This window comes from Mirounga leonina, unplaced genomic scaffold, assembly GCF_011800145.1.
Source record: "Mirounga leonina isolate KUSES-001 unplaced genomic scaffold, KU_Mleo_1.0 Mir_418, whole genome shotgun sequence".
Taxonomy (NCBI): Eukaryota; Metazoa; Chordata; class Mammalia; order Carnivora; family Phocidae; genus Mirounga; species Mirounga leonina.
This window is the reverse complement of record NW_023270739.1, coordinates 14,576,651-14,602,425: the sequence shown is the minus strand read 5'-3', so window position 1 is coordinate 14,602,425 and position 25,775 is coordinate 14,576,651. Positions and strand designations below refer to the sequence as shown.

Here is a 25,775-nt window from a genome sequence, read left to right as displayed (position 1 = left end):
CATCTATCATACACTTGAAACGTTAATATTTTTACATAAACTAAAGCAGACAGTGGTTCATGTAACGCTTTACATTTTACAAAGCAGTTTCAGTCACCCTCATTTTACAGATGAGGATACTGAGGCCCAAGATAACACAGTGACCTCAACTTCCAGGTTTTCTGACTCCAAAGTCTCTTATTTGCCCAAAATCACACTTGATAATTGATACCTGATAATCAACGCAAAACACTGTTCTCTTTTTAAAGATTTTATTTATTTATTTATTTGACAGAGAGAGAGCACAAGTAGGCAGAGAGGCAGGCAGAGGGAGAGGAAGAAGCAGGCTCTCCGCCGAACAGGGAGCCCGATGCGGGGCTAGATCCCAGGACCCTGGGATCATGACCTGAGCCGAAGGCAGCCGTTTAACCGACTGAGCCACCCAGGCGCCTCGCAAAACACTGTTCTTAATCGGGATAAAATTGAGGTGGACTGGCCTGGAAAATCCTGATAAGCGTAACCGCCCCACCCACACAGCGCCCCCAAGAGACTTCACCTTCTCAGCTTCCGATCCGCCCACTATCGAAGAGTCGTGGCGGACAAAAGCCTACGTCATCAGAGCGCGCCTCCATCCACCCTTTTTTGTCCTCCACCCTTCCCGAAAGGCCAAGCAGCGAGCAGGAGAACCAACGAGAGGGAAGCGAACATGATTGGGCTGCCTGCATCACGTGACGACCACAGGGCGTGGGATTTGGCTTCGAGCTGACAGAAGCGCCCCGCGAAGGGGGGGTCGGGGCTGGGGGGGGCGGTGACTAGAAGCTCGGGGGAGGAGCTTGAGCGCTAGCCGCTGTCCCAGTTCTGCCGGCAATCGTGTCCAGTCTCTGGTTATTGTCGTACAGCCGTTAGTACGTCGCGCTACTACGGAGACCAGTCATTCGCTTGCCGGGCAGGCGCAGCCGCCAGGAAGAGCGGCAGCGGGGAATGGAAGCGGAGAACGCGGGCAGGTAAGACCGGGGCGGAGCGCCGCCCCTCCCCCCGCGCCCCTCGCGGCGGGGCTGGTCGGCGGGCGCGCGCACGCACGCAGGGGTCTTTAAATGCCGCGGCCCGAGTACAAAGGCCGGGGCCGCGCGTGCGCGCCGCCGGTCGGGTCGGGCCAGTGCTCACCCGGGTAGCTCGGAAGCCGCGCCTCCAGCGCCTGGGCGCTTCTTCCGGCCTTCCCGGCATCCAGCCGGCTTTAAAGTGCGTTAGTAAGCAGCCAGCAGTCTGCAGTTAACGTTTCTTTTCAGTTGCCGTTCTTGGCTGCATTTCCCTCGACCCTCCCTTACTATGCGAAGAGCTGTAAAGATGGAGTATCACACGTATCACTCCTGGAGTTTTTATTTTAGAGTTAGAAGATTTATTGTGGCTTCTTCCTCCCATAGGTTTACTAAAAGCAGCGTGAGGGGCCGCAAGGTAGAGAACACTGCCATACTGGAGCTCTTGAATTCTGGACTGTGACTAATACTCCCAAGAAGTCATCAGTGCTTTCTGGTGATCTTAGGACGGACTTAAGAATCTACTTTGAATATGACCTTTGGGGAGAGTTAGATACGTGGAGAGAACATGTGGCAAGAGCAGAGATTTCGCGATTTGAACTCCTGGCAGAAAGCTAAATGAAAAGAACTAGGGTCTTTAAAAAGAAAAAAGTGATGACTTACATTGGAATAAAATTCTTTTTGACCTAGTGAAGAATTTTCCTGACTCTCCGTGGCTAATGGGTCTTGAACTTAGGCAAGACACTTGGCTTCTCTGGGTCTGTTCGTGTCTGTAAAATAGGGCATCTCTGGAATCCGATTCTGACATGCTGTGAATCTGTGTTATGTAGAAGGGATTAGATCACCAAAATAATCTTTAGAGTTTAGGAAAGGTATGTGTAATAAAGTGGGCTTTATCCTGCCTTTGCTGGTCAAATCCATACAAAGTACTGCACTTCCTTCCCAGAAGAACTTGTGGAACTTGCTCCTACCTCTGTGATCTTACTTCAGATCAAAATTGAAACCTGGGTGAAAACTACCATCAAATGAATTACACATTAGAAGACCTTGCTCAGTGTCTCACAGCAAAGTCATAGGTCTCTGGTACAAAGTTTACCCCAAAATTGACTTATATTCTGTTTTAACTTCATCCACAGGGTTATAGACCATTTTTAATTTTGACTCACAAAGTTTTAACCTCAGGAAATAGAATTTTGTGTTAGTAGTGTAAGGGCTTTATCCTTGGGGATTCTGAAATGACTGAGGCCCCAGATAATCCTGAGAAATGGGGTTTCTGTCAGTCTTGACTTATGCTAATCAAGGAGTAGAATGGAATGCTGAGTATAATGAATTTACTTTCTATTTTGGAGAGTAATTTCAAAAAATTCTAAGAAAAAAGTTCCATTAATATGGACTCTTTAAAAAAAAAAAAAGATAATTGTAGTATCGTAACAAATATTTAAAGGCTAACCAGAAAGGAAAAAGGGAAGAAGAGGATACTATGTTTCTAGTGATCTCCAGAAGGACCTTTACCAAAAATGGAAAGTAGGATGTCAAATCAAAAATGACTGGAAAAGTGTGATACTGACCACTGAAAATACACACTGAAAAGAGTAACCCTCAAATGAAATCATTCTTTCTAGAAATGTTAAAGAGAGCAATAACTTCTTTAGTTAGGTATTGACAACAAGGGCAAGAAAGGTCTGGGTTTTCTGCCTAGTCCACTGGCATATTAGTAGATAACAGAAAACAAACACTTGGTTCTGATTTTGATTTTTTTATCTCAAAGATAAAAATGTAGACTGGAAATGGCAGAATGAATGTCTTTTTTTTTTTTTTTTTAAGATTTTATTTATTTATTTGACAGACACAGCGAGAGAGGGAACACAAGCATGGGGAGTGGGAGAGGGAGAAGCAGGCTTTCCGCTGAGAGCAGGGAGCCCAATGCGGGGCTTGATTCCAGGACCCCAGGATCATGACCTGAGCTGAAGGCAGACGCTTAACGACTGAGCCACCCAGGAGCCCCAGATGAATGTCTTTAAGAGACAAGATAAATGAGGGCATTTAAGAGAACTTTCAGTGCTCTAAGAGAAATCATATTTCCTGGCCTGGATAAGTTATATTTCAAATGAGAGGCTAGATTTCAGCCAATCTTTAAGACTTGTAGACAACAGGAGAGGGGCCTGAAGCCTGAAAATAAACACATGGGTTCCTATTTCTTCCAAAGGTGGAGTCTGTCCTCTAATTTATTGACTTTGATCCTAAACAAAATTTTTACTTCTCAGTGATTATTGAGCGTATTTAAAAGGAACCAGTGACCACTAGGCTACAGTATACTTTCAGAAAAAAGTAGGATATAGCAAGCTAGGTTCATTCCCTTTTGGATAATGATACTGGACTAGACAGCATCAGGAGGGTGATGACAGGAGGTACCCAAAAGTATGTAATCATCTCTCTCTGTCTTTATTATTATAGCAAAATTACTGTATACCAGGCAGTTGTAAGTGTTAACTAATTTAATCCTCATAACCAATGAATTAGGTACAACTATTGCCATTTTACAGATGTGGAAACTGGGACAAAGAGGTTAAGGAACTTCAGCTAGTAAATGGCAGACCCGAAATTTGAACCCAGGCAATGTGGCTTGAAGTCTGCTTCCCTAACAACTGTGCCATGTACGACTTCTCTGTGGGCAAGATGAAGATGGACTGATGCAGTCCAATTAGATGAACTCAAAACTGGTTTACTGCTGAAAGAATCAAGGGGAGGCTGAAGAGAGGTCTAATGTGTCATGTAGTGCTACCCCAACTTGTTCTTTTCAACAATTTAACAGCTTCAAGGTGCTGATAAAAACTTGTGAACCACCCAACTCTGGGAGGAGTTTATGGAATTGATAGTTTGAGTCAATCCAAACAATCCTAATGGCTGGAATGGTGAATTATCTTTTACCAAAGGAGCCACAATTCTGTGCTTGGGTGCAGAAAAATCACTGATATAAGGGAGAGGTGATAAAAGGGCAGTTTTCATTGATGATAAACTCCATATGAATCAACAGTATAATGTGGGTGCCAGTAAAGCTAATGTCATGGATTCTGCGGTATGACTTGAGAATGAGGAAGGTCATAGCCCTGCTCAGTTTCAGGTTATGATGAGGCTATATCTGGAGTATTTTTATTTTGTTTGATTCCGAGCACCAAAAAATGAGAAAATCGTGAGGAAATTTGAAATCATACTATGTGAAGAATAGTTGGCTGAACTGAGGGTCTGGCTTATTCTAAATCTTTGTGTTTATAGATTCTAATAGATTATGTACAGCAAGTACCCAGTAATGCATGGTAAATACACTTCCACTTTGCGATATTTTTTTGGTGGTGGTGGTGGTGGGCAGGTGGGCAGCAAAGCAAGGTTTATTGAGTGATGGCAAAGTGATAGTACAAAGCTCCCAAGGAGGGAGGGGACCTGAGAGGGTTGCCATTGGGATTTCTAAGTCTAGCAGTTTTTATGGCTTGTTGGAGGGCTGTTTTAATCAGATTAACCCTCCTTGGCCTGTCACCCAGTCAGATTTTTGTCATCTACCTATTACGTGGGAAAGAAAGGGTGGAGGGCTCCTTCCCGGGTGGTGTAAAATCCCTTTAAGGGTGGTTTCCTCTTAGGGCGGGGGTTGTCCCTGCCTGCCTGCCTGCCTCCCAACTATTCTTCTTCACTCTCCCCTCTGAAGAGGTAACCCTAACTGCTGTTAGGGAGGAAGGGTGATGACCGATTGTAGCTACTTCCTTGCTGGTCAGGGGCATTGGATGGGACAGCAGTCAGGGTTCCTCTCATCCTGATCTATTAGGGGGTCCCCTGTAGATGTCTGGTTTGACCTCCATGTGAGGCTCCATCTGAACTACCATTTGGAGTTTGATGACCTTTGTTCTGGAAGATAAAAAGCAGGTTGGGGCATTTAGGAGGCAAGGCCCAAAGCACAGTGCAAGACCAAGTACAGCCAGGGGTCCAGCAAGAGATAGAGGCTGTTTTAGTGAACTCTCCATATACTGTGAGGAGAGGGCAGGCGAAGGGAATGCAATAAGGATTATGATTTTGATGGGATATAAGGAAAGTAACATTTAAGAAGACTTCTCTGTGTCTGGTCACTTCAAGACTAGTTTGAGGTCTTCTCTGGGTTCACAGAGGGATTTCATTTCCTTGTTGTTAGGCCCCGTTGGGGACCAGGGTTTGACTTTGGAATGGTAGATCCAGGCTTCAAATTTAGAGGGGGCATGATTTTTCTCCATATCCTGGTATCCACAAACAACAGTGGCCTGTTATGCCCAAAAAACCTTTCCGACAAGGGAACGTTCTGGGGTCCTTAAGTTGTATGGGAACGGGCACTGCTGTTATGGCCTGACCCATTTCAGCCTGAGTTGCCCAGACCTAGGAATTAATATCAGCCTCTATTTACGGGAGGCAATTGCTAGTTTGCCCAGGGGCTATCAGTATGAGAGTTAATAGCTCTACCTAAGAGAAGTGTGGGGCTCTCAGGCATTAAGAGTGAAAGGATATTAGATCTCCCCAGGTGCATCCCAGAAGGTGAGAAAAAAAATTGGCTTATGGGTTGCCCGGTGAAATGGGCAACAGTGCTGTTGAACAGTTGGCCTGGGACGGAGAGTAGAACAGAAAAGGTGGCTCCAGTATCAAGAAGGAAATCGACTGGTTTTCCTTCTGTTTCCAAAATTACCTGAGGCTCTGGGTTCCCTATAGTGAGCTGTTTTGGAGGAGCCACCATGTAGAGCCCCAGGCCCCATCATCCCAATCAGGGGCGCTGGCCACCTGAGCCCTCGCAGATTGAGGTCCCCGAGGGCATTCAGATTTCCGGTGTCCCCCTCCACAAGTGGGTTCCAGGGCCGTGGTTTTTGCCATGGGGGCATTCTCACTTCCAGTGTCCCGGGTGGCCACAGAGATGGCATTCTCTTTAGTTTCTGTTCCTCACTCTCCTCTTGGTCCCAACTGTAAAAGACCCACTGTTAGAGCTCTTCTAGGGTCCCCTTGGGGCCAACAGCCACCTTTTGCAGTTTTTTCCCAAATATCTGGGCTTTAAGAATGATCTCAGCCTCGGGGGGTACCCGGGGGAGATAGCTGTGTATTTAATGAGAGCCTCTCTCAATCTAAGAAAACTGTTGGGTTTTCTTCCTGAGTTTGGGTTGATAGCTAATTTACCAATAGACCCAGATATCCTTTACCAGAGACTGAAAGCTATCTTAACAATTGCCCGTGACAACTTTGAGACAGACAAGATTAACCACCATTTTTTTTTTTACCCACAGATCCAAATATCCTTTAAAAGCACAAACTTATGTCTGGTAGGGGAGCCTGGGTGGCTCAGTTGGTTAAACGACTGCCTTCGGCTCAGGTCATGGTCCTGGAGTCCCGGGATTGAGTCCCACATCGGGCTCCCTGCTCGGCAGGGGGTCTGCTTCCCCCTCTGACCCTCCCCCCTCCCCCCTCTCATGCTCTCTCTATCTCTCTCATTCTCTCTCAAAATAAATAAAATCTTTAAAAAAAACACAAAAACTTATGTCTGGTAATTGATGCTTTAGCACTTTATCTTATTTGGAAAAGGCCTAGATATAACCCCATTTATCATCCAAGCAAAACTTTCTTAACAATTACCATAACTTTTGAGAACCACCATTTCAATGTGAGCTTATTTCACTTTCGGCAGACCTAGATAGAATCATTCCAGGTTCTAAACCACATCAGCTTGGACACATGAGCAGATGCCATGTTTTTTCCACTAAGTGGAAATATGCAGTTCATGTCAGGCCAGAGAAGACAGGGTATTTCCCTGAAACAAAGGGAGTTTTGGCAGCTGCTCGGGAATATTCCTTAAAGTCTCTGTCCTGAGGTAGACTAACCACAGTTGGCTCCAATTATGGCCATTAACCTGGGAAACGAATGAGGGAGAAGCCCCCACATACTGCTCAATCCCCCTAGGATGCAGGCTTGGAAGTGTCAGCGATACGAGTTTCCCAGGGGAGTTAGGATCCTAATTATGGTCTTGAAAGAATCACAGTTGGGGTCTTGAGGTATAGCCTCGGCTTCAGTTTCCAACTGGAGCCACCCATGGGCTCACCCATCCATACCTTGATCCCCATATCCTTCAGCAGTGGCCAGAACCCCACATTTTTCTGATTCGGAGGGGGTCTGATTTAACAGAAGCATTACATCCAAGTTTGGAAAACTTTGAGGTCCCCCTTCATCTCAGGTCTTGTAGTGGCACCTTCCCTTGGTCCCCCTTCGAGCACTACCTCTTCTTGCAGAGGGTAAAGCCCTCAAGCACCAGCAGGGGTTCCAGGATAGGGTGGGGCAGGTAAGGGAACCTGATCTTACCTTAGGAAGGATGGAACCAGGGGTGAGATTCCCCTGCAGACTCCCCATTTGCCTATCTACTTTTGATGTGGATGTGGTATTCCTTTGTTCCATTCCCACCCCCCCCTCCGCCCCCCCACCCCCCACGGCAACTGGAGTGGTAGGGGAGGTCCGGAAGAAAGTAGCCAGGAGGCTGGGATCAATCCTACATGACTGAGATCAGAACAAAAGAAAATGAGCTTCCTTTTTCCCAGTTAAAACCAGGAAGGTGAAGTCCCTCAGGTGACCATGTCTCGTCCTCCAACTTGTATTGTGTCCATGCCCTAGAACAAAAGCAAATGAGTTGCCTTTGTCCAGTTAAAACCAGGAAGGCATCCAAGGAAACGATACTGTGTGATTTACAGGTCTGATACTCTTCCTATAGCCTGTAATGCCAGGAAGGGACTCTAAAGGAATAAGGGCCTGGTCAGGGAATTACCCATCTACAAGAAGAGAAGAAAAGGCGTCCCTTACTTCAATTTCTTACAGTTGATCAGGGAGACATGGGAAGAGAGGAAAAAGCACCCCCCACCTCGGTTCCTTCTCATCTTCTCCTGATATGTGGCCCTAGGTACTCATGCGACTGACAGCCAGAGCCCCTGTCCTCTCTGTGAGAGTAATCGTGCTTACCCAGGCTTGGTCCTACCTCCAGAGAAAACCCTGGTTTTCCTACCCTTAAGACTCCCTTAGAAGTCAATGGATACACTAGACTTCTTTTAGTAGAGTTGTTCTGTCTGGCATAGCCACATGGAGGGACAAGATGGGGCAGCGAGGGAGAGGAAATCCACCTGGGATAACCCCTGTGGAGCTGAAAAGTTGAGAGATCCCTTAGATCTTAGTTCTTTTGCCCTGCTTGGCCATTCCTTCACATAGATGGTATAGCCAGTTCAAGGGGTGTCCTAGTAATGCCCAGGATAGGAGTCAAACAGGAGACTGTTCCTCACCATAACAGGGAACTGTGAGTGAGATCCCTTGGAGGCTACCCAAACCACTCACAAGAGAATGTCTGGGGGACCATCCTGGGCTTTCCCGCTAGTTCTCTTAGGGGAGGAATCAGCCAAGAAAAGCGTAGTAGAGGAGTTTCGCTCTGGATGCCGGGATGGGCAGAGAAGGAACCAGGTCCCTCCAAGAGCCTTCGTGTGTTCAAAGGGTAACCTTGGTCAGGCCCTTCAATTGCTGCTAGGTTTTCCCTAGGTCCCTCACATCTGGTGATCTGCCCCGAAAGGAGTTCTGAGTCCTTACCAAATCAACATTCCCAACTTCCATTGGGGGATCAGTGGGAAAGGAGACCAGAGAGCCTGTCACTTGAGAATGGCAGCTGCGCTAATGGCTCTCACATGGCTGACAGGTTCTCACTGTTTCAGCAAACAAAATGGGGAGAAAGAGAGGCGGGGGAGAGAGATTTGCCCACTACTCACAGTTAGTTGTCAGATGGATATCCCGAATGAGCTCCCAAAAATGTTTTTTCTCCATCATTGTCCTCGTTTCTTGGTTACGCCACTTCCAAGAATGAAGAGGTAGACCAGACAGAGTGGTGGGCAGCAAAGCAAGGTTTTGTTTTGTTTTGTTTTGTTTAAGATTTTATTTATTTGTGAGAGAGAGAATGAGAGACAGAGAACATGAGAGGGAGGAGGGTCAGAGGGAGAAGCAGACTCCCTGCTGAGCAGGGAGCCTGATGTGGGACTCGATCCCGGGACTCCAGGATCATGACCTGAGCCGAAGGCAGTCGCTTAACCAACTGAGCCACCCAGGCACCCCAAAGCAAGGTTTATTGAGCGATAGCAAAGTGATAGGACAAAGTTCCCAAAGAGGGAGGGGAGGGGACCCGAGAGGGTTGCCCTCTGCTTTGCAATATTAAATGTAGTCTTTAAATAGTTATGATGGTATTTGGTCATAGTTTATATAACTAGTTCCCTTTAGTTGAGCATTTGGATTATTTAGCATTGATTTTTTTTTTTGTAATTATTCAGTGTTGTGTATGATTGTTTAAATGAAAATAATAAAATACTGCTATAGAATGCCATTTCAGAATTCATATGTTGAAAACTAACCCCCACTGTGATGATATTTGGAGGTAGGGCCTTTGGGAGGTGATTACGTCTTGAGGGTGGAGCCCTCATGAATGGGATTAGCCCTTGTAAAAGAGGTCCCAGAGAGATTCTTCTCACCTCTTCCATTCTGTAAGGATATAGTGAGAAGGCAACCCATATGAACCAGGAAGTGGGCCCTCAACAGACTAAATCTGCTGGTGCCTTGAACTTGGACTTTCCAGCTGCCAAAACTGTCGTAAGAAAAAAAATGTGTTTTGGGGGGTTTTTTTAGAGAGAGAAAAAGTAGGGGAGGGACAGAGGGAGAGGGGGAGAGAGAAAGAATTGCAAGCAGGCTCCACGCCCAGTGCGGAGCCCAATGCAAGGCTGGATCTCATGACCTTGAGATCATGACCTAAGCTGAAACCAAGAGTCGGGTGCTTAACTGACTGAGCCACCAAGGTGCTCCTAAAAATTGTTTTTCGTAAGTCACCCAGTTTTTGGTATTTTGTTATAGCAGCCCAAGGAGACAAGTGTATTTAGAAAAGAGCAGTTAAATCTTTAAAGTAGTGGGAAATGGGGCTCCTGGGTGGCTCAGTCAGTTAAGCATCTGCCTTCAGCTCAGGTCATGATTCCTGGGTCCTGGGATCGAATCCCACATCAGGCTCTCTGCTCAGCGGGGAGTCTGTTTCTCCCTCTCCCTCGGCTGCTCCCCCTGCTTGTGCTTGCCCTCGGTCTCTCTCTCTCTCTCTCTCTCTCTCAGATAAACAAAATCTTTAAAAAAAAATAGTGGAAAATAACAAAGGATTAAAGAAGTTGGAGTTCGTTCTAGAGAAAATCTGGAAGTTTGAAGTATAGCAAAGCTTGAATTAACTGGACTACTCAGTGCACTGTGTGTGTGTTTTGAGAAAGACTGCTGGGAAATACACAGTTCTTCAGGAAAATACACGATATATCAACTTCAGATGGCTATAAAAACCAGTGCTTTGAACACTGATGGTCAAGAGAAGGGGGCTGTGAATGGAGGCTAGGTGAGAGGAGGGGGAGTTAGCTGCAGGCAAAGGAGAGGTGACACGGAGGGTGTGGGGACAAATGATAGGGGAGAAAAGTGAGCAAGGGAAATAAGATCATCCCTCATGCTTAGAAATTTGATACGAAGGAGTTACAAAAAATAAACTCTTTGGGGTCTGTTCAGAGTCTGGACAGATTTAGTCCTGTTTTCTATACGTTGTCTGTATATGTAGAAATCATTTTCATGGTCCTGAGAGGTCCTGAGAGGATGAGTGACTTGACCAGGTGCTCTTCTGTTGCTGTCCCTCAACACAGAGAAAATGATGCTTTGTAAATTTTGCACAATTCTGAGTTCCTAAGTGGCAATCATATATAAATACAACAAATGTATTAAATATTTTCAGATTACGGTTGAACAGGTTATGCTACTATCCAGCAGCATACTATCCAGTGATACAACTATTACTACAACTACAACTATTACTGGATAATAGACTGGATAATTAAATTATCCAGAACTCTAGTTTTCTAGCTTTGAAGTTCTTGAAGGTTTTTGTACAGATGTATTGCTTGCTCCTGCCAAGTAATAAGAATGTTGTGATGCACTCTTTCCTTTTGTTCTGTTAGGAAGCTGTTGATCAGAAGATAAGACGAAACGCTCAAAGATAGTGTATTACCTTAGAACTTACACATCATATTTTTCAAAGCTTTATTTTTCTATTTCTAATTTATTTGTTTTCTATTTCTAATTTAACTTTTTGTGAAGTACCAGGGATCATTTTTAGAAAAATTAAGGGACATATTGATATTATCGATAAGTTTCTCGATTTCTGTCAAAATTGATCTGTATCTCTAAAATCAAACCTCCTATTTTTTTTCTTCCTTTTCACTTCTTCTTCAGCCAACTGATTCTAAAATTTTAATTTTCAGATTCTGAGCTTCAGAATGTAATGACCCCAAAATATGTGAAAGGAACCATGTTTTAGAAATTTATTTTTTAAAGTTCAGAATCCTTTTGAATGTAGTGTTTTCCTAAATTAAGTATTTTAAGTTTGGACTTTGTGAAGTGCTCAAAATGGGACACATCTGTGAAACTCTTGAGAGTGGTAGCAAGAAACAAGGGAGAGGGTGGAAGGTTGCCCTCCCCTCCATGTGACAGACTAAGAACAGACATCGTGCATTCTTCTGGCCACTCACTTACTGTCACCATATGTCTTTACTTTTATACCTTCCAGCTGAAAGGGGCTACTAACATCTCAGGAAACTTTGCTGGCCACAATCAATATACAGTTCATTTTACTAGAATTTCTGAAGGGTCACTAAACAAGATCTCGTGATGTAACCTAGCAGTATCCACCCCCTCATTAGAGTATTTATGTCATCAACATTGAACAACCAATGTTTTTACAATTTATCAAAAAGAGCTATGAATATTATTTTTTTAAAAGACTTTATTTATTCATGAGAGCAGGAGGTGAGGGGAGAGAGAGAGGGAGGCAGAGGGAGAAGCAGGCTCCCCTCGGAGCAGGGAGCCTGTTGCGGGACTTAATCCCAGGACCCTGGGGTCACGACCTGAGCCGAAGGCAGACGCTTAACCAACTGAGCCACCCAGGCGCCCAGAGCTATGAATATTATTAAAGAAAAGTGGGGGTGGGGGGGACATTTTACTTTGTGCTGAGCATGACTTAAGTACTTCTCTTCATTTTTCACATTTGAGCTTCTAGGACTTGTCTACATATTTTCCTGATATACAGTCTTAGATTACAATACTGTTTTGTGTTCTTTTTCACTTTAAAGTCTGCATTAAACATTTTTTTTGCTTTTAAAAATATCAATAAATGTTGGGACGCCTGGGTGGCTCAGTCATTGGGCGTCTGCCTTCGGCTCAGGTCGTGATCCCGGGGTCCTGGGATCGAGCCCCGCATCAGGCTCCCTGCTCAGCCGGAGGCCTGCTTCTCCCTCTCCCACTCCCCCTGCTTGTGTTCCCTCTCGCTGTCTCTCTCTCTCTGTCAAATAAATAAATAAAATCTTTAAAAAAATAAAAAAATAAAAAAAATTAAAATATCAATAAATGTAATTTTGCTGCATAGTATTTTCTCATGTTAATGTACTGAAGTTTACTGCATTGCTGTGTCTATTTTTTTACATAATTGAAAACAATTTTTTTAGATAAAAAATAAAACTCTTAAGATATAGTGTTAATATCTTTCTAATTCTTAACCTTTTCTTTAGCAGCTTACCCTTAAAGATAGCCTGAAGCCAAAGTTATTCTCCAGTGGTTGTCCATTGGGGTTTGGCCCCTGTCTGTCTCTGAGCACCCAGCATCCTAGCCTAGCCGCCCACAGATAGTCTGTTACGCTGTGCCTCCCTTGGCCATTTAAGCTTATTAAGGCCATTTTATTAAGATATGTATTATCTACTATAAAGTTCACCCATTTAGAGTGTACTAGTTTGCCTTCTTAATCTCTGCTTTCTGAGCTTCTACTTTTCTTTCTCTGTGACTAATAAGTGAGTAGTTCACCACAGAAAACATGACTTTTCTCTCAAAATGGTAAACGATACTGGGTGCCTGGGTGGCTCAGTTGGTTAAGCGACTGCCTTCGGCTCAGGTCATGATCCTGGAGTCCCAGGATCGAGTCCCACATCTGGCTCCCTGCTCAGCAGGGGGTCTGCTTCTCCCTCTGCCCTCTTCCCTCTCGTGCTCTCTGTCTCTCATTCTCTCTCTCTCAAATAAATAAATCTTTAAAAAAAAAAAATGGCAAACGATACTTATCCATTTTATTTCCTAGTGTTTTCCTTCCCATTGTGTATTTATTGGCATCATTTGGCATCAGCTGTAGCTTGAGTTTCATAAAATATATGTTTACTTCTCTGGCTTTGTGCTGAGGGCAACAGTTTGAGATAGTGGTTTATAGTCATTAAAATTTTTTTTTGGTTTTTTTGGTAGTTGTTTTTTGTGAAAAGTTGCTTTTTGCCTGTGTCCCTTATATTGAACTGAATACTTGAAACAAAGTCTGAAAAATGTTCAAAAAAGAGGTTTAAAGTGTTTTTTTCCATAAATTCACAGATATGAACAGAATAACCATTTCTAGTCCTAATCTAGTGGCAAAAACCCAGCAACGATTTAAAAACAGATCCAATGAATAAATCATTAAGTAGGCAGATAAACCAAAAGAGAACCTTAAGTTAGATTGGAGGGAAGGCAGGAATGGGGAGATGTTGGTCGAGAGTATAAAGATTACCAGGATCTGGGAATCTAATGTACATTGTGGTGATTACAGCTAATAATACTGTACTGTATACTTCAAAGTTGCTAAGAGAGCAAATCTTCAATGTTCTCATTGCAAAAAAGAAATGGTAATTATTTGACAGGATGCAGATATTAGCTAAGACTGTGTTAGTAATCATTTTGCAATACATGTATCAAAACCCATTATATGCCTTTACCTCGTACAAAGTTATATGTCAATTGTATATCAATAAAGCTGGGCGAGGGTTAGATTGGAGGGGATCTTTGTGACAAAAGGATTAAATCGAAGATAGAGACACAAATTGTTTTTATGGACACTTTAATCCTATATGAGCTGCTGTGCCTTTTAAATGTCTCTGCTATAAAATTCCCATGATCTCATTTCAGGGAAAGCAGAGGCTGACTTGACAGGACTGGTAAGTTTTATTGATGACACATCTTTTCATTAAACAGTGGGAGAGTTAATTAACGTTTGGTTAGTAGGCCCAAAGTAAAAATTGGGTGAATGTGTGCATGTGGAAACAGATATTCCTTCTCGCTTTGCCCCTATTATCAACTCCAAATATTACAGTCTGGTTACAAAGCGTTTGGATCCTGAAGTTTTTTTACAGCTGATTGTTTAAACTTCTAGCTGGGTAACTTTATTGTCATATTTTATATTTAACTGTTCTTTCAGCTATTCCCTTCAGCAAGCTCAAGCTTTTTATACATTCCCATTTCAACAAATGATGGCTGAAGCTCCTGATAGGGCAGTGGTGAGTGAACAGCAGATGCCAGCAGAAGTTCCGGACCCAGATCCTGCTCAGGAACCTGTACAAGGTAGTTTGCATCCGGATAGTGTAGAAAATTAGCTATTGGATTAGCCAAATTAGGTAAAAAAGGGATTTAATGACGAATTTTAGTTTTATTTTAGTATTAAAATTTGTAGCCACTTTTTAAGTATGTGCAAGGCACTGTGATAGGTTTGGGGGAATAAAAGAATGTGGGTCCTGTCCTCAAATATCTCCTAATCTAGTAGGAGAAAATAATAAGTAAACACATGTTATACTTCAGCACACAGCGGTGAAGAGGGACATAGATGCTGTGAGAGCTCATAGGGTTGACACCTAACTCAGACCGAGGCCCAGAGGCAGCTTCCCAGAGCTCTGGAAGCCAAGGGTGAGGAGACTATCCCCAGGAAGAATGGGATGGGGAAATTCCAGACTTAGGGAACAGTGTATGCAAAAGCACAAATGTGAAGAAGCATGACTTGAAAAGTAGTGATTCTGTGTTTTGGCATCTGGTGTATAGCCAAAAAATAGTAAGTGATGAGGCTTATAACCTAAAGAATGTATGTTCTGTCCTGAAGGCAGTAGGGAGCTGTTGAGAGAATATAAGCAGAGGGAGACTTACATAGACTGACATTCTAAAAGTCAGCCTAGAAATATTGTAGAGGATAGATTGGATAGTAGGGAGTGAGGCAGAATTTGGAGGCAGAAAGTGGATTCAAGACTGAATAATCTGGGGATGAAATGAGGAGGACCTGAGGGGATGGAGAGGAGGTAATGGTTTTCCAGGGTAGCGGTATTGTATGAGAAATGGGCACAGCGTTTCAATTTATGATTCCAGAAACACATCTGACTCCATTGCATTGGAGATCCCTCTGCCCTTGGCTCTCCTATTGCCTCAAAGGTAGATCTCTTGGCATAGGGGGTGGCTAAATCAGAGTGAGGTAGAGAGAGGAAGGACAGGAGGCTGGGCTAGGGAACCACCAAATAGTAGTAGAATGGGGGAGGGTCCCAAGAAATTAAGAGCGATGTTTAAGAATTAAGGGTAGGAAAACCAAGCCTTTCTGTGGGTAAAACTTTAAATTGGTGGTTCTTGACCAAGCATCCCCCCACCCCCCACCCCCACCCTGCAAGGGACATTGGGCATTGTCTGGAGACAGCTTTGATTGTCATGATTGGCAGGGTGCTACTGGCATCTAATGGGTAGAGGCCAAGGTGCTATTAAACGTTCTATAAAGTACAGGACAACCCCCTATAACCAAAAATTATTCAATCTAAAATGTTAGTAGTGCTGAGATTGAGAAACCTCAATCTGCTTTAGGTCCTGAGATAGATCCTGCTCTTGCCTTTTGAAAAATACTTTCATCCCAGAGATTTCATCCTCAGCACCTCTAAATTCACCTCTTTGGCTGTGTGTGGAACAGAATATACACTCATAATTTCTAAAACAAGTTCATAAGCCATTTGAGGCTTTCTATTGCTGGAAATTATGGGGAAGTTGAGTTAAAATGCTTCTCTTCCTCCCTATTTTTCTACTTATTTTTTCATTTGTTTGTTGAACTATTTATGTATTTACATTTAGAATTCCTATAAAATAGTATAGATGCTTTGTATCCCTGGGGAGGCCAAGAAGGTAAGAGTGTGTAGAAAATCAATCTATGGTTATTATGGACGTTTCATCCCAAGAACAGCTAACAGAGGAGGGAGGGTGGGGCGTGGGGCTGCGTGAACCCAGTCTCAGGGTGAAGGAAGGAGGATAGTGCAGAGGACACTGAGGTTGGGAGATAGAGTGTTGATAGGGTGACTTTTCTGGGAAAGCTGCCTAATGTTTGTAAGTTACATTTTTCTTTATCTACATCTACATCCTGGAAATTACTGTGTTTCAGAGACTCCAAAAGGAAGGAAAAGAAAACCCAGAGCAACAGAACCAAAAAAACCAGTAGAACCCAAAAAGCCTGTGGAGGCCAAAAAATCTGGCAAGTCCACAAAATCAAAAGAAAAGCAAGAAAAAATTACAGACACATTTAAAGTGAAAAGAAAGGTAGACCGTTTTAATGGTGTTTCAGAAGCTGAACTTCTAACCAAGACCCTCCCGGACATTTTGACCTTCAATCTGGACATTGTGATTGTAAGGATGTTTGTCCTCATTTTGGCTTTATAAATAGCATTGGTGGATTAACGTTACTTAACCTCTGTTCTTGCAAATAGCATTTTGTTGAAAAGAACCATTTCTGAGAATCCTTTTGGTAGTGAATGGTGTCTCCTTCATGAGGTTGTATTATATAGGTGTGTTTAAGAGGATGGGTTTCAGATCCTGCCATATGGGTATGACCTTGGACAAGCCTTAACCTTCCCAATCACCAGTTTCCTTATTAGTGAAGCAGGGGTGATGATAATACCACCCTCACAGAGTTGCAGTTAGATAAATAGTCCATGTGGATTGCTTAGATTGCATGACACCTGTGAGGTCTCCGTAAATGAGAATACGGATTTGGAGCTTTGGTTTTTGTCAGGAACTATCAGAAATAGTAGTGTGCAAACAGCTGTAGCTGATGTGGAATAAGGTGCTTGCTGGGACTGGAGAAGCCGACTGTGGCTGGACCTGGACTCAGCTGATCAGCTGCTCCAGGACCTTTCTCTTTCCAGCCCAGTTGGGCGGGTGTGGGGGCCTGGGGATAGGAGGGGGTCAAACTAGTCTTTGTTTTTAAAATTTAATTATTTTTTCTTTGTATTGAAGTATAGTTGACACGGTGTTACATAGTTTCAGGTGTACAACATAGTGATTTGACAAGTTTATACATTATACCATGCGCACCGCAAGTGTAGCTGCCATCAGTCCCCGTACACTACTACAGTCCCATCAGCTATACTCCCTATGCTGCACCTCCCACTCCCCGTCACCCGTTTTGCCCATCCCCCTGCCTCTGGCCACCACCAGTTTGCTCTCTGTATTTATGGCTCTATTTCTGCCTTTTCTTTTTTTCCCCTGACTGGTTTTTATTTTGTTTGGTCGTTTTTTTATTTTTTTATTTATTTTTTATTTTTATTTTTTTAAAGATTTTATTTATTTATTTGACAGAGAGAGACACAGCGAGAGAGGGAACACAAGCAGGGGGAGTGGGAGTGGGAGAAGCAGGCTTCCCGCTGAGCAGGGAGCCCGACGCGGGGCTCGATCCCAGGACCCTGGGATCATGACCTGAGCCAAAGGCAGATGCTTAACGACTGAGCCACCCAGGCGCCCCTGTTTGGTCGTTTTTTTAGAGAGAGAGAGACGCACAGGCAAGAGCAAGCAGCCTTGGCGGGGGAGGGGCAGAGGGAGAGGGAAAGCGAGAATCCCAAGCAGGCTCCATACCCAGGGCAGAGCCTAAAACAGGCTCCATCTCAAAGACCCTGAGATCATGACCTCAGCCAAAATCAAGAGTTGGGTGCTTAACCAACTGAACCACCCAGGCGCCCCTAGACTGGTTTTTAAAAACAGCAGCAACACTTAAAAGGGAATGTTTTTCTTCACAGTGGAATACTTTGGGGGTCCCTGGGTGGCTCAGTAGGTGTGGAGCTTACTTAAAAAAAAAAAAAAAAAGGAATACTTTGTTCAGATCGAGACTAGGTACCTGATAAAACAATATTGCTTATGATGCTGGATTAAATTTTTATTTTAATAAATTTAGTTTTGTCCATCACTCCTCCAAGAAGCCCTAAGGCTTAAACCCTACTTTTTAAGACTTAACTGTATAAACATTTTTTGTAGATTGGCATAAACCCAGGACTAATGGCAGCTTACAAAGGACATCATTACCCTGGACCTGGAAACCATTTTTGTAAGTAATTACTTTTTTTTTATTATTATTTTACTTTTAAACTAGGTATCTTTATTAATAGTTTGGGGTTTTTTTTTTAAACCAAATTGTGTTTTTTAAAAGAGAGATTGTTTGTAAAAATACCTACCTGTTTTCTGTGCATATGTACACAAAAATAAAAGTTTCGGAACTTTTTGGTGTTTTCTGTTCACATTTTGGTGTAAGAGAGTGGAGGGGCAAGAAAAGCAGTACTTCCTCCTTTGTTTTGCTAATAGTTTTATAGGAGTTTTACTGTATTTTTTAATGAATTTTCTCTTTTACTTGCTATCTGCGGTGATAGTAACAACAGTATCTCAGTGTGCCCATGCCGACAGGATACTGACCTTCCCAGATTTCTGCTGATCTATTTCCCGGGAGAGATGAAGTGCATTGATCATTGGTGATCAAGTTGTAATAGTTAAGAAATTTTGTGATTGGAGACATTCTCTACAGATACTTCATATCTAGCAGAAAATCGTATTAAAGAGCCTCATACTTGTAGAGTGAGCTTCAAAACCAAGTATAACTACTGTTGTATTATCTTCTGTGTAAGTCCACTTACCTAACACCGCCCAATAAAAAAGGGCATGCAGTAGGCCCTCAGGAAATACTAATCCATTACCTACGTAACATTAAAAACATTTAGGGCAAAAAATACAGTAATGTGTTTTTGGAACTAAGGACATATTTTTTAAAAATTTCTAGAAAAGTTTGAACTTTTCATTTCTTCCACTGTCAGCATGTTTGAATGTTACAGGCCTCTTGGTGTATGTTTATCTGTTCAAGTTATTCCAGGGGCAGGTGGTGGTGTTACCAGTTATTAGAAAGGAAAACAAACAGTTTCGAAGTTTCCTACACTGACTAGCTGTGTATTTCCAACAGCCATTTACCTAAACTGCCCTGTGAAAAAGTGATAAAAATAATAATTAATATTTCATAAGATAGTTATGATCATTAAATGAGATAATCCATGCAGAGGGCTTCACACATAGTAATTGCTTGATATGGTATTTACCCATAATTTTTTAAATATCGTAAATCTTTTTTTGTTGTTGTACTTTCAGGATAAAATGTAGACTACCATATCGATTCATGGGGCAAAAACCTTTGATCTACATGGAAATAAACTGAACTCTCATTTTCACAGGGAAGTGTCTGTTTATGTCAGGCCTGAGTGAGGTCCAGCTGAGCCATATGGATGATCACACTTTACCAGGGAAGTATGGTATTGGATTTACCAATATGGTGGAAAGGACAACACCAGGCAGCAAAGATCTTTCCAGGTAATTACATTTATTTTTATAGGTTGGAACCTGTTCGTGCAGATGCCTTATATACCCTTGGAATACTATATGTACCTAGTTCAAGCTGAGCTTAACAAATACATGAATCGATCTTTTATTCACAGCTATCTGAATTTAGCATATTATAAATATTGCCATACTTATATTTTGACTACTTTTTAATTCAATTTTAGTAAAGAATTTCGTGAAGGAGGACGTATTCTAGTGCAGAAATTACAGAAATATCAGCCACGAATAGCAGTGTTTAATGGAAAATGTAAGATTTACTTTTAAATTTTATCGTTTTTCTTTGCTAACATTATGGGCAATGTAAATATGTTTGTATTTCATTTTAGGTATTTATGAAATTTTTAGTAAAGAAGTTTTTGGAGTTAAGGTTAAAAACTTAGAATTTGGACTTCAACCCCATAAGATCCCAGACACAGAAACTGTAAGTCCTTAAAATTACATTTGTAAATCAGCTAAATATGAATTTTTTTCTAGCTAGCTTCCCTTTTTTATTTGTCCTATCCATGTAATTGATGCCATGAAAAAAAAACACTGGATTTTGTTGAGTAATAGTTATATATCAACTCAAACTAGTAGTTGCAAATTAATTCATGTACTGTTATTTAAAAAAAAAAAGAAACATTTGTCAGATAAAATGTCTTACTGATGTCATTTGGCTAAAATATTGGAAGGAGCTAGCTAGCATACACTCAGAACCTATTTAATGGCATATTCTTACCAAATTCAAGTAGATTAGCCCTTATTCAGTATGAAACAAACATGTAAATATGGACATGCTCCCGATTAGTAAAACTGCTCATCACCCTCCTGCTTGTATATCTTAGCCCAGTTTCATTTTAGAGCCGTATAAATAGTATACAGCTCAGTTGCAGACAGACGTCCAGCCAGTCTGACTGGCACGTGATACTATTTACTATGGCCTGTACGTGAGGCATCATGAAGTAACAGTGGTTTTCAAACTCTGTCATTTCTACAGAGCTTCTGCAGACATGTGGTTGAAATTTTGCTTCTTAAATATAGTTTTAAGTTTTGTTTACAACTTTTTAAAAAACAACATACACGCATAGACCCATGTGTTCTAGACAGTACTTTAAATGATGGAGAAGCCAGTGTGCCACCAGGTTTTTATGGAGACCTCAGAATAAAGTTTCTGCCACTTACATTTGAACTTCTCCTTTAAATTTCTTCTGTTTTTAACTTGTTTTAAATATGTGATTGATAAAGTAGGTGAAAGCCCTGGTCTTTCTTTAAACCGAGGCCTACACTTGTCTACTTTGGTAAAATTGTATAGCGGAGTTCATGGCTTTCTATAAATTCCTGCATTATTGTCCCTTAAGAGCCAGATGAGGCTCAGGTACATCTCTTGGATATATGTGGCCGTAATAGTGCAATACTAAGTGAACTTGAATCATCACGACAGGTAGTTTTTTACCTCTTATAATGAGCTGGGAGTACTTGTATCTTTTAAAATTTATTCTTTGTTGTGAAATACAGTTATTGATGATGTTAGTGATTCAGCTCTGAAACAAGAAACTACTTTTTTGGGACACCTGGGTGGCTCAGTCGGTTAAGCATCTGCCTTCGGCTCAGGTTATGATCCCAGGGTCCTGGGATCGAGTCCCACATCGGGCTCCTTGCTCAGCAGGGAGCCTGCTTCTCCCTCTCCCTTTGCCCCTCCCCCTGCTCGTGCTCGCTCACTCTCTCTCTGACAAATAAAAAAAAACTACTTTTTCAAATTTCTGGATCTTTTTTTTTTTTTTAAGATTTTATTTACTTGAGAGAGAGAGAGCGCGCATGAGCAGGAGCAAGGGAGGGGAAGTAGAAGCAGGCTCCCCTCTGAGCAGGGAGCCCAACTTGGACTTTGATCCTGGGACTCCAGGATCATGACTGGAGCTTAAGCAGACGTTTAACCAACTGAGCCACCCAGGCGCCCCTCTGGATCATTTTATTTTATTTTATTTATTTTTGAAAAGATTTTATTTATTTCAGAGACAGGGGGGAGAGAGAGATAATGAGAGAGCACACAGGCATGAGCAGGGAGAGGGGCAGAGGGAGAAGCAGACTCCCCACTGAGCAGAGAGCCTGATACAGGACTGTATCCCAGGACCCTGAGATCATGACCTGAGCCTAAGGCAGATGCTTAACCGACTGAGCCACCCAGGCGCCCCCCTCTGGATCATTTTAATTGAAGAATATCTTGGGATGGGAAAATGTGCTATTACAAAACCTGGTAGCATTTGCACCTACACATCTTTGAGTCAGGAGTTTCTAAATGCCTTCTAAACAAAACTAAATAATTTGTTTCTGTAATGTTATGGAGGTCAATATAGAAATTGCAACTGGAAATTCCATAGTCTAGCAGCTTCACTCTTTGATATATATGTGATATATATTATATGTTGTATTCTATGAAGGACAGTTTGTTGTCAGTATCCCAAATGATAAATGCAAATGTCTTTCTCCTTAGTCCTTCCAATTCTAGGAATTTATCCAGCAGATATGCTCACACATACTCAAAATCAAATTTGTACAAGGTTTTTCACTACAGCTTATTATAAAAAAAAGACTGGAAATGACCTAAATGCCCACAGCTGGGCCTTGGTTAAGTAAATATACAAGTACTACACAGCTATAAAAAAGAACGTCTTTTTACTCTAATATAGCTCTCTGGTACAGAATTATCTCTGAATATGCTGTCGAGTCAAAAAGCAAGATATAGAATAGGGAATAGAGAGCATGTTACCATTCGTGTGTTTTTTAAAAAGGGTGCAGGGGAGTACATATATTAGACACATTTGATTGTATATTCATAGAATACCTCTGGAACCAGCAACTTTGATTGCCCTGGGAAGAGAACTAGGTGGATAGAGAGAGCATTGGGAGGGAAGACTTTCAATGTATACTTCTGTGCCCTTTTGTACCTTTAGAATTGTGAACAGTCTTGTCTATTAAAAAGACAAGACTATTAATTGATAAATGAACATGGGGCAGACGCCTCATCATTTTTGATTTATTGACTTTGTAATAAGTAAATTTTACAAATTTGAACTCAAACACAACTACTTTTTTTGAGTTTGCATGTATTAATTTTGTGATAAGCATCATTATTAACCTAGAAAAAGAATTTTTTTCCTTTCTATGTGAGTGGATTTGGTAGACTTGTAAGATTTATGTAACTATAAAATTTTATAATTCTAGCTCTGCTACGTTATGCCATCATCCAGTGCAAGATGTGCTCAGTTTCCTCGAGCCCAGGACAAAGTTCATTACTACATTAAGCTGAAAGACTTGAGAGATCAGTTGAAAGGCATTGAACGAAACACAGACGTTCAAGAGGTGCAATATACGTTTGATCTACAATTAGCCCAAGGTGTGTTCCCGTTTTCACCCCATTTATTCATTTCATGGATCTGTACATTACAGAAAGCATGTTGTGGATTTAAAAGCAAGAGAAAAGAAAAGTTATATTTGCAGCCAAAGTGCTCTGACAATAGACATTAGTCACTGTTAAAAAATCTCCTTTTACCAAAGTCATCCAATGTGGGTACTCCTGCAGATGTTGAGGATACAAGAAACATCATAGCCCACTTGAAATTAAATCTAATAGGCTTTTACAGTTCCTATGAGTTAATTTAGTATATGTTATAAAGAGTTTAAAAGATAGCAAAAGATATATCTCAGTATACGTGAACTAGAAAAAGATTTGTTCGTGATGACTTCTGAATAAAGCTATTTTCAAAACGATTGTATAAAATCCATTTTAAATCCCTCTTACTCTCCTCACAGAGGATGCAAAGAAGATGGCTGTTAAGGAAGAAAAATACGACCCAGGTTATGAAGCAGCGTATGGCGGCGCTTATGCAGAAAATCCGTGCAGTGGCGACCCTTGCAGCTTCTCTTCTAGGGGGCTAAGTATGTTCCCCTCCATATGTGCATTCCTTTCAAATGCTTGGTTTTGTCAGGACTGGGGAAAAGGGGTGCTTTTTTGTTTTTTTTTTAAGAGAATGAATTATTGAAGCTTAGGAACGGGACCATGAAAATCTTTTCAGTGGCCGGTAGTGAAAATGTGGTGGTTATCTGATGTTCCACCACACGCGCGTGTGCAGCTGATTTTCTCTAAGTCACCGAGTCATCCTAATCGCATTCCCTCCATGAATAACAGTTGAGGGATTCTCAGTCCTGTGTCTGCCGAGAGAACAGGGATTTATCATTGTAATCAAGAAGCTTGTGTAACTATTTTAATAGCAGTTTCCCTTCACTGGACTGCTCAGACCTCCTAGTTGAATCCTGTAACGTTCTTAGATAGAATAAACTAATCCTAACATTCTTTTCCCCCCTGGCAGCTGACAGTGGAGAATCAACTTTCGGTGACATTCCAAATGGGCAGTGGATGACCGAGTCGTTTACAGACCAGATTCCTTCCTTTAATAATCATTGTGGGACGCTGGAACAAGAAGAAGGAAACCACGCTTAAGAGTGGTGTTTCTCAGCTCTTCCTAAATGCTGCAGTTTTAATGCAGTTGTCAAGAAGTGGCCCTCAGTTTGCTAACTGAGGCATTTTATTAGTATTTTACTCTGTGATATAATGATAGTACAGTTGTGTGGTAGAATCAACTGTATGAACCTAAGTAAGTTGGGAAAGAAAAAGTAGGGTTTTTGTGTATGAGTTTTTGTATTTGAATTAACCATCATTCCAGCTTTTTATAAACTATACTTCATTTATGAAGAAATTGATTTTCTTTGGGGAGTCACTTTTAATCTGTAATTTTAAAATGAAACAGTTTGAATATTTATACTTGATTATTAACTGTGCATAAACCCAGATAGACATTATTCCTTTTATGCCTAAGAAGGGCATGCTAATAATAATTACCACTGATAAAGAGGCAAATTTGTTCGTTTTTGTACATGAAGTTAACCCACAGTGGAGGCTCATTTGGTAGTTTTTAGCGGTGTTTGATGGGCTCCCTGAGTCATACTTACACTCACACCTCTTTGCCTCGCCAATGGGGAGTGTTTGTGAGAGATGCCCAGCAGTAGAAATGTAAAGTGTGGCCTTCCAGCAGCAAGGCTAGCCTGGCCTTCTCTGACGGGGCACCGAGGCCTGACTTTGACCTCGTCACCCCGGGTGTTAATCCTCTAGTACAGGTAGAAACTGTCGTGCTGGGATGGTAAGTTCCAGAGAATGCAGTAGACCTTTTTTAAGTTTGTTACTTCTTCCTCTGTGTTTTACTTGAGAGACATACATTTGATAGGGAAGGAACTGAATTTTTTGTACAATATCTATCACCATTCTAATTTTATCCTCCTCGGCTTTAAGGGTATAATGTGGAAAGTGGTGAGAAATGAACTCTTAGGTGGAGCAACAACATGCTGGAGATGTTTGATAATCTGATTTAAATTGGTGCTTTATATGTACATGAGGTATATTAAAATAACAGAATTGTTCTTGCTAGGTATATCTAATCAATAATTTAAAAAATCTCCAAATCATTGTCTGTTACTGTGGACTAAGTGAGCCTCGTGGCGGGGTTAGTTTGAAGTAACGTACCTTTGTGATTTTATGCCTTTTCCATGGTGCTACAGAGTCCAGACTACTAGGCCTGGTGCATAGTAAAGCTGGGTATTCAGAAATGCCAGTGGCAGTTACTCCTGGTCACTTCTGAATATCCTGATTTCATACATACCTAGGGAGCATGCTGTTTTTCAATATGAAAATATTTATGAGGTTTTTTTTCCCTAAGAGATTATATGGCCTGTTCTCTGTATAATAAGAGAAACAAAGTCTTGTGAATCTTAACATGCTTTTTAGCTGTGGCTGTGATGGATTTTATGTATCCCTTAGTCTAGTTCAAGCTGTGTAAAAGTTATTCAGCCCATGTTATTTAACTCATGTGCTGCACTGCTGTTTACACCGATGTTTTATGCGGGTGCTTGGAAGTGCCTGGCATCAGGGATTAGGAACAATTGCATTATTTTTTCATGGGACTATGTAAAGCATGTAAGTAGGAACTGCTTTGGTATATAATGATTGTAGCCTTACAATAGATTTTTTTTTTTTTGAGTGGGGAAAATACCCTTTAAATTATGATGGACACTCATTGGAGAGGGGGTTTGAGGAGTTTCCAAGCATACAATAATGGTGTTTTTCATTACATATGAAAGATGAGTAGTAAATGTTGATACATCCTA

General features: G+C 41.8%; 1 protein-coding gene across 2 annotated transcripts; it reads left to right on the top strand.

The window, feature by feature from the left end:
- Positions 1–804: 804 nt before the first annotated feature.
- Positions 805–25,775, top strand: TDG (thymine DNA glycosylase). Of its 2 annotated transcripts, XM_034987704.1 has the most exons (11): positions 806–983; positions 14,055–14,083; positions 14,344–14,486; positions 16,321–16,562; positions 18,183–18,252; positions 19,418–19,553; positions 19,748–19,830; positions 19,910–20,004; positions 22,782–22,953; positions 23,370–23,495; positions 23,927–25,775. In XM_034987704.1, the coding sequence occupies exons 3-11, from the start codon at positions 14,393–14,395 to the stop codon at positions 24,055–24,057; spliced, it is 1,149 nt and encodes a 382-aa protein (XP_034843595.1). In that variant the 5' UTR covers positions 806–983; positions 14,055–14,083; positions 14,344–14,392; the 3' UTR covers positions 24,058–25,775. The 2 variants fall into 2 exon arrangements, with proteins under 2 accessions (XP_034843594.1, XP_034843595.1); XM_034987703.1 differs by lacking the exon at positions 14,055–14,083 and having other exon boundaries at positions 805–983.